A 9,484-nucleotide genomic window follows, 5' to 3' on the forward strand; every position below is an offset into this window, starting at 1 on the left:
ACACCGCTCCAAGGAGGGCCACTGGGCCCCTCTAAGTTCTCTTCCTTCTCTCCTGTTGCCACCCTGTGCTTCCTGAGGGGGTTCAGGCTTCTTGCCTCCTCTGTCTTGAATTGAGGGGAATCAGAGCAAGATTGGCCACAGGAGGGCAGCTTCCAGGGACCCAGGGTGTTGGGAGTCCCAGTGCACTAAGAGCCCAAGTCTCACCTAATTGGCCATTTGAGGCCTGTATTCCCAGCTAACTGAGATAGATACATCTTCCCCAGCAGAGAGACCATGAAGTGCAGGTTTCAGGACATACCACCCAAGCACAGGATCAGATCTAAAGGAGCAAGTGAACTGAATCCTCCTATCCCTTACTTGTTCTAAGACCCAGGAGCTTCCTACAGCAAGAACATGGACACTGGACAGACCCTCACTGGGAACACAGGAGTCCTCTGCTAACCCCTCCCCACTCTCACTTCCCTGCACAGGAAGCCAGAGCTGAACAGGGTAGTGTCCTGGGCTCCACGTCATTATCATCAGCACTGACCTGGGTCAGGAGTCCCATCCTCCCCGGGAGCACAGGGTCCTGAGTGAGCCGTCCCCCTCCTGACATCACAGGAGCAGGGCAGTCATCACTCAGCAGGGCGTGGTCAGCATCACTGACAGGTGAGTCCTGGGGGCCGGCCCCCCTCCACCCCTGCTGCACTGCACAGGGTCGTTGAGGGCAGCCGGTCTGAACTTAAAGAGAATAGAAATAATCAGTGGGTCTCTTATAAGTGTGGGGTTTAGTTCATTGCCTGAGGCTCTCTTTTCTGACAAGCTCCAGGCTCTGCTGGATGCTATAGGCCCTCAGACCACATGTGAGATCAGCTCACAAGGAAGGATTCAGCCATAGTTAATACAAATTGAGGCTTGCAGATAACAACTGATTTTTTTTGCTTTATTAGGCAAGACTTTCTCAGGCTCAATTCACACAGGTTTACTAAAGCCACTAAAATAGCCTCACTGGATCATCTCAACAAGCCAAAGGAATGTGTGAGTTTGTTTTTTATAACAAAGCTGGTAGCTTGGCTTCCTAGAAGAAAAGCCAGTCCCTCCTCTGGGGCTCCCCCAGGCATCCTAGGGTCACTGCTGTGATGACCCGAGGCCCCTGATGCAGACGAATTGTCCTGGAAAACATTCACAAACATGAGCTAGGAACCCCAAGGACATAGGAGCAAGGCCAGTCAACCTGAGAATGGTGGGAGATGGTCACTTTGGTCACATTTGCCAGGATTATGTTTGTGAGGACCTGGCTGAGCAGAGGTGGACAGCTAGGTCATGGCCACCTCAGCTGTGAGCACAGGGGCACAGGAACTGGCTGGGTACCAGGGTGTGCAGCCAACGTGTGTAGGGCAGACCCTCAACTCCACCCTGAGCACCAGCTCCAGCCCTGAATTTGAGAGGGATCTGCCTGGACATCCAGGTCAGACTGTCCTGCTCTGCTGTCATGTGAGGGTGGGGGTCAAATAGCCCCGGAGAGGAAAGCTGGACAACCTCCATGGTCATCAACCACTCCTTTGTTGGAAAGTATAGAATCTTTCAGGGCACCTTCTAAGAAAACTTCAAGAGAAGTTCCTGAGAAGAAACGTGGAGGTCATGGCTTCTCCAGAGGAACCACTGACCACCCAGCCTCTGCTGGCACACCCCCTCTCTTTCCAAAGTAAGCCAGCTCGCGATGCTATAGATCTGACCTCTAGACCACATGGGCTCTGCTCTGAAATACACCTTCTTATTGATCCTCATCTACACTGTGGGAGACGCTGCAGCTCTGGGCCCTCCATCCTTCACTACTCCTCCCCCTTCAGGCTGCATCTCCCCTGATAATTCCTCTGGCCATCACAGAGCTGGTCCCCATGTGCCATGAGAGTGTGGTGGTCAGCCCTGCTCAGGGCAGACCAGGGAGGTCTGGGCTGTTGCAGGGACAGGAAGCAGCACCCAGCAGGAGGACTGAGACACTGAGCAGATGTGACAGTGCTGGAGGCTCCCACTGCTCCAAGCAATCACTACACAGGGTGTGCAGAGGAGCCAGGGGCATGGAAGTAAGGACAGGAGAAGACATGCCCATCTCCTGAATGAGTCACAGCCCCTGTCCTGCCACTTCTCAGACTGTGCAGCTGGGTTATTTCCTTCCCAAATTTGTCCAACACTAGAGGTCCCCCGAGATCCTCAAGGATGCACAGTGCTCTGGGGACAGAACGATAGTGTAGTCCAGGTTTCAAACAGTGGTGTTGAGATGGGGCTCAGGGTCTGCAAAACAAAACGACAGAAATTCGCCCGATCATTGCTAATTCCTGCTCTCCTTCCAGCTTGGTCTTCCACGTGGGCAGGAAGCACTCAGTAAACATTTCCAAAATTTGTGAATGGGTTAACAAGGCAAGAAAGTGTATGATTAGATGTTGAAGAAGGACAGGTAATGACACAATTCAGAAGCATCCCCTTGGAGATGGAAACCATGTATTAAAGGAGGCACAGAGGCTGCAACACTCCTCACACTGAAGGTCCTGAACTCTGCAAAGCCCCTGATATGCCCCCACCCCACAATGACAGCAGCTCAGAGCCTCTGACAGAGGGAATGAACTTGCATACTTATGAATCAGTGAACTGGAGGAAATGTTCCTTTCCAGGTCAGTCTGAGCTCATCTGGCAGCAGAACTGGGCAGCTGGTTGTCTCTTGGTCAGTGGGCAGTGAGACACTGAAGGGCTCCTATTCTCCAAGAGAGTATGACCCTGTGGCCTTGACCTGCTCCCTTCTCCTTGCCTCCCACCAGCTCTCTGCTCTCTGCCCTGTGTCCCCCAGCTCAGGACCATGTTAACCCCCCAAAATGGAAACGTCTCAGCGATGCCTCTGCAGGAGTTTGTGCTGGATGGATTTGCGGGTGACCCACAGACCCAGGCCCTGCTCTTTGCTCTGTTCCTGGCCCTGTACGTGGTGGCCATCCTGGGGAACCTCACCATGATCGTGGTCATCACCCTTGATGCCCGTCTGCACTTCCCGATGTACTTCTTCCTCAAGAACCTCTCCTTTGTGGACCTGTGTTACTCATCTGTCATCTACCCCAAGGCCCTGGCCAACTTCCTGTCCTCCTCCAAGGTCATCACCTTTGCAGGATGTGCCACCCAGTTCTTTTTCTTCTCCATGCTGGTCACCACAGAGGGTTTCCTCCTGGCCGTGATGGCCTATGACCGCTTCATGGCCATCTGCAGCCCCCTGCGCTATCCCATCTCCATGTGCCCCTCGGTCTGTGCCTGCCTGGTGCTGGGCTGCTACTGTGGGGGCTCCTTTAACTCCATTGTGCAGACCCCCTTAACATTCACCCTCCCATTCTGCGGCTCCAACCACATCGACCACTTCCACTGTGATGTGCCGCCTCTGCTCAAGCTTGCCTGTGCTGACACTATGACCAATGAGCTGGTCATGTTTGGCCTCTCTGGCCTCATCATCATGGGCACCACACTCGTGGTTCTCGTCTCCTATGGCTACATCACAGTGACCATCCTGAGGATGAGCTCAGGAGAAGGGAGACACAAGCTCTTCTCCACCTGCGGCTCCCACATGACAGCCGTGTCCCTCTTTTATGGGACCCTTTTTGTCATGTATGCCCAGCCAGGAGCTGTGGAGTCCATGGAGCAGGGCAAGGTGGTCTCTGTCTTCTATACCCTGGTCATCCCGATGCTCAACCCTCTCGTCTACAGTCTGAGAAACAAAGATGTGAAGGATGCCCTGTGGAGACTGGGCCAGAAACACACAGCCAAGTGAAGGAGGGTGACCAGAGAGACCCAGTGTCCTGAGGACTGGACAAGAAGACTTTAGGGGAGGCACTGGGTTTGGTTTGAGGAATTCACTCTTTATTCATCTAATTCATTCTTTCATCCAGCATTTCATTCAACCCTTCCTGGAAACAAATCATGGGTCGCCCATTTCAAGGGTGAGTGGCAAAATCTTTGCCATCAGATAATTAATGGTTCATGATGATGAAGGCCCTAATCTCGAAGCTAGGGTAATATAGTCAGTAGAGTCATGACTTTCCTGATGGCTCAGATGGTAAAGAGTCTGCCTGTAATGCAGGAGACCTGGGTAGGACCCCTGGCTCAGGAAGATCCCCTGGAGAAGGGAATGGCAACCCACTCCAGTATTCTTGCCTGGAGAATTCCATGGACAGAGGAGACAATTCATGGGATTACAAAGAGTTGGACAAGACTGGTGACTAGCACAACACACCAGAGTCATATAAGTAGGATAGGTAGGAGTCATAGAAACAGGCTACATTCTCTACCTCAACTCTACATGACAAGACCTTTCCATTCATGGCTGATACATGAATCTCTTGAGGCTGAATGGTTTACTGATGGGAGCAATTTTGTAGAAATAGGAACCTGAAAGGCAGGCTGTGCCACAGTTAGTCTAGATGAAGTCATAGAAGAAGAAAGAGGAGGAGGAGGAGGATGAAGAGGGCAAGGGGGAAGGGAGTGGAGGAGAAGGGGAGTGGGGAGGAGGAAAAGGGGGGAGGGACTGGAGAAGTTGGGGAGGAGGACGGGGAGGAACTGAGATAGAGACACAGAGAGAGGAGAGACACAGAGAGGAGAGACACAGAGAGGAAGCCCGCCCTCTTAGGTGGGACTTAGAGACACTGAGACAATCACAGAGAGCACCTGTTTTGATACCAATTAAAATAAATGCCATTTAAAAGCATTTATTACATTTATGAGATAGATATTCAAGCAACAGGTGATATTTGATGATATTAAAGAATTTATTTATTGTGGATATTCTTTTCTTTTAGAGATGCATGCTGAAATACTTATAACTGAAACCCTATTTGTTTAATACTTACTTCAAAATAATACAGGGGCTATGGGAGTAGGGTAGGGGCTGGACAAGCCTGGCGAAGAGTTGATGGCTATTAAAGCTGGGCAATGAGTAATCGGGGCTCATTACACCATGTGCTCGTCTTTTTTTTTTTTTTTTTTTTAATTTTATTTTTAAACTTTACAATATTGTATTAGTTTTGCCAAATATCGAAATGAATCTGCCACCGGTACACCTGCATTCCCCATCCTGAACCCTCCTCCCTCCTCCCTCCCCTCCCCTCCCTCTGGGTCGTCCCAGTGCACCAGCCCCAAGCATCCAGTACCGTGCATCGAACCTGGTCTGGCGACTCGTTTCATACATGATATTATACATGTTTCAATGCTATTCTCCCATATCTCCCCACCCTCTCCCTCTCCCACAGAGTCCATAAGACTGATCTATACATCAGTGTCTCTTTTGCTGTCTCATACACAGGGTTATTGTTACCATCTTTCTAAATTCCATATATATGCGTTAGTATACTGTATTGGTGTTTTTCTTTCTGGCTTACTTCACTCTGTATAATAGATTCCAGTTTCATCCATCTCATTAGAACTGATTCAAATGTATTCTTTTTAATGGCTGAGTAATACTCCATTGTGTATATGTACCACAGCTTTCTTATCCATTCATCTGCTGATGGGCATCTAGGTTGCTTCCATGTCCTGGCTATTATAAACAGTGCTGCGATGAATATTGGGGTACATGTGTCTCTTTCAATTCTGGTTTCCTTAGTGTGTATGCCCAGCAGTGGGTTTGCTGGATCATAAGGCAGTTCTATTTCCAGTTTTTTAAGGAATCTCCACACTGTTCTCCATAGTGGCTGTACTAGTTTGCATTCCCACCAACAGTGTAAGAGAGTTCCCTTTTCTCCACACCCTCTCCAGCATTTATTGCTTGTAGACTTATGGATTGCAGCCATTCTGACTGGCGTGAAATGGTACCTCATAGTGGTTTTGATTTGCATTTCTCTGATAATGAGTGATGTTGAGCATCTTTTCATGTGTTTGTTAGCCATCTGTATATCTTCTTGTGTATTTAAAATATCCTCCTCTCCCTCCTCATCCACATCACGATGCTTAGTCAGGATGTGTCTTGGAGTTCATTGCTCTGCAACACCCTCCCTTCCAAAAAACACATTGCCAATGGGATTCCTTCTTCTGTGCTCTAAGACTCTCTTCTATTCTGTTTTTGAAAATATTTTCTCTTCCATTGTTGGTTTTTCTCTGTCAACGTTAGTTAATTTTATATTGAATTTTACATATCTGTCCTTTATACTTATTAACTTCTCTTTAATACATTTTTTCTTTTTCTTTTTTTCTCTATATTTATCAAGAAAGTCTTAAGACTGTCTCCTGTGCCAGAAATATCTTGTTTGGTTGTGTAAAGTCCACTTGCTTTATAAACAGTTTCAACTCCAGTGTTATGAAAGCTGATATTCTAATTTTGTGTTTTTTGTAGCTCTAAACATGCTTAGCAAGATGACCTGTATGAACATGGTATTTTTCTCTTGGGTATAGGTGAGTTGCAGATTTTCTTTTTTTTACTATTTTTATTTATTTATTTATTATTATTAATATTTACTTTACAATATTGTATTGGTTTTGCCATACATCAACATGCATCTGCCACAGGTGTACATGTGTTCCCCATCCTGAACACCCCTCCCACCTCCCTCCGCATACCATCCCTCTGGGTCATCCCAGTGCACCAGCCCCAAGCTTCTTGTATCCTGCATTGAACCTGGACTGGAGATTCGTTTCTTATATGATATTGTACATGTTTTCCATTACATGTTGGTTCCCAATAACAAAAATAATGGGAGAGCACATGTGAAATCTGAGCTTCCATTTCATTTGAAAATCAGTCCTTCCAATGCATATTCAGGACTGATTTCCTTTAGAATTGACTGGTTTGATCTACTTGCAGTCCAAGGGACTCTCAAGAGTCTTCTCCAACACCACAGTTCAGTTCAGTTCAGTTCAGTCGCTCAGTCTTGTCTGACTCCCTAGGACCCCATGAATCGCAGCACGCCAGGCCTCCCTGTCCATCACCAACTCCCGGAGTTCACTCAAACTCATGTCCATCGAGTCAGTGATGCCATCCAGCCATCTCATCCTCTGTCATCCCCTTCTCCTTCTGCCCCCAATCCCTCCCAGCATCAGAGCCTTTTCCAATGATTCAACTCTTCGCATGAGGTGGCCAAAGTACTGCAGTTTCAGCTTTAGCACCATTCCTTCCAAAGAAATCCCATGGCTGATCTCCTTCAGAATGAACTGGTTGGATCTCCTTGCAGTCCAAGGCACTCTCAAGAGTCTTCTCCAACACCACAGTTCAAAAGCATCAATTCTTTGGCGCTCAGCCTTCTTCACAGTCCAACTCTCACATCCATACTTGACCACTGGAAAAACCATAGCCTTGGCTAGACAGACCTTTGTTGGCAAAGTAATGTCTCTGCTTTTTAATATGCTATCTAGGTTGATCATAACTTTTCTTCCAAGGAGTAAACATCTTTTAATTTCATGGCTGCAGTCACCATCTGCAGTGATTTTGGAGCCCAACAAAATAAAGTCTGACACTGTTTCCACTGTTTCCCCATTTATTTCCCATGAAGTGATGGGACCAGATGCCATGATCTTAGTTTTATGAATGTTGAGCTTTAAGCCAACTTTTTCACTCTCGTCTTTCACTTTCATCAAGAGGCTTTTTAGTTCCTCTTCACTTTATGCCATAAGGGTGGTGTCATATGCATATCTGAGGTTATTGATATTTCTCCCAGCAATCTTGATTCCAGCTTGTGCTTCTTCCAGTCCATCATTTCTCATGAGGTACTCTGCATATAAGTTAAATAAGCAGGGTGACAATATACAGCCTTGACGTCCTCCTTTTCCTATTTGGAACCAGTCTGTTGTTCCATATCCAGTTCTAACTGTTGCTTCCTGACCTGCATATAGGTTTCTCAAAAGGCAGGTCAGGTGGTCTGGTATTCCCGTCTCTTTCAGAATTTTCCACAGTTTATTGTGGTCCACACAGTCAAAGGCTTTGGCATAGTCAATAAAGCAGAAATAGATGTTTTTCTGGAACTCTCTTGCCTTTTCTTTAACTTCACTCAAAACTTTAAAATGCAAATCAAAATAATAATATATGATTTTTCACCTATCAAATTTAAAAAATCATAAGTTTTGTAACATTGGTTGTCAGTGAAATTTGGAAAGCAGAGACAGTTTTATATTTTTTGAAGAAATAACTTTAAAATCAAAATGGTTTCAGTAACTATGGAAAGGTCAAAATATTCAGTAAACTTTTTCTGCTTGGGAAAAAATTAGCATCAGCTTCACAGAACACACCAGTGTGGATTCTGGATGTATTAACCATGTGATTGTTGAAAAAGTAAAGACTCCAAGGTTATGAGATGAACATGAAGAAGGAGTCTTCATTGAGGGTGTACTTGTTAGCTTGATGTGTAGTCAAGAAGGTAGTCAATCCTTAGGAAACCCCAATTTCCTCAGGAGGAGGGTGAGGAGAGGATGGGAGTATCCCTGGAGAAAGTCATATGAGAGCCAAGCAGACCACTCAAAAGCCAGCAGCACATTGAACAAATGTAAGATATACAAGGTATGTAAGATGGTTGGATGGCATCACCAACTCAAGGGACATGAGTTTGAGTAAACTCTGGGAGTTGGTGATGGACAGGGAAGCCTGGCGTGCTGCAGTCTATGGGGTTGCAACGAGTCAGACACGAACAAGTGACTGAACTGAACTGAACTGAATATGGAAAGAGCTCAGAATCCATGAAAAAAATGAAAAATATGTTGTAAAATAGAAAGTAGAGACTGAGAGAGCAAAGATTGACTGTTGTGTGCGAAGTTTTCCTCCCAGTAGGGAATTGGACCAGGCTTTAGTCTAGGATGAGGCTGGGTAGGATTTTTAAGGCCAAAGACTGAAATAAATGGGACGAGCTCTGCCTCACACTGGAACAGCAAGTATGTGAGTCACTGAGCCCAGTGATACGGGCTATCAGGCCAGTGTTCCTGGGGCTGCGGTCCACAAAGTAGTGGGCAAGTCCAGGCTCAGCCTCCCCTGCTTGTCTAATTTGGATCATAGCCCCCAGGTAGGATTGCATTACAGTAATGTGCTTGTAAAGGAGCAAATAACAGAATTAGAAACACAAACAGCCAACGACTGTATGGAAAGATGTCTGTCCACACTAACAGTGGTGCTCGTTAGAAGTAGACACTAGTGCTAGCGGATCAGTCGGGGTTTCCCAGAGACCCAGAGCCTGTAGGACATGTACAGGCATGTTTAGGGCTTCCCTGGTGGCTCAGTGGTAAAGAACCCACCTGCCAATAAAGGAGACATGGGTTCAATCCCTGGGTCGGGATGATACTCTGGAGAAAGAAATGGCAACCCGCTGCAGGAGTCTTGCCTGGGAAGTCCCATGGACAGAAGAGCCTGGCAGGCTACAGTCCACGGGGAAGCAAAGAGTCAGATATGACCTAGCAACTAAACAGCAATGCAGACATATATAGACAGAGAGTAACTATAAGAAATCACCCCCACACTATTATGGATGCCGGCAGGCCCCCAGATCTGTGGTTGGCAGGCTCAAGA

General features: G+C 46.9%; 1 protein-coding gene across 1 annotated transcript; it reads left to right on the plus strand.

Annotated features, from left to right (window-relative positions):
• The first annotated feature begins 2,830 nt into the window (after positions 1-2,830).
• On the plus strand, positions 2,831-3,781 carry LOC113890373 (olfactory receptor 12-like). The gene has a single exon (XM_027538268.1). The coding sequence runs from the start codon at positions 2,831-2,833 to the stop codon at positions 3,779-3,781; it is 951 nt and encodes a 316-aa protein (XP_027394069.1).
• Positions 3,782-9,484: the final 5,703 nt, after the last annotated feature.

The sequence above is a fragment of the Bos indicus x Bos taurus genome, chromosome 3 (genome assembly GCF_003369695.1).
Source record: "Bos indicus x Bos taurus breed Angus x Brahman F1 hybrid chromosome 3, Bos_hybrid_MaternalHap_v2.0, whole genome shotgun sequence".
NCBI classification, from domain to species: Eukaryota; Metazoa; Chordata; class Mammalia; order Artiodactyla; family Bovidae; genus Bos; species Bos indicus x Bos taurus.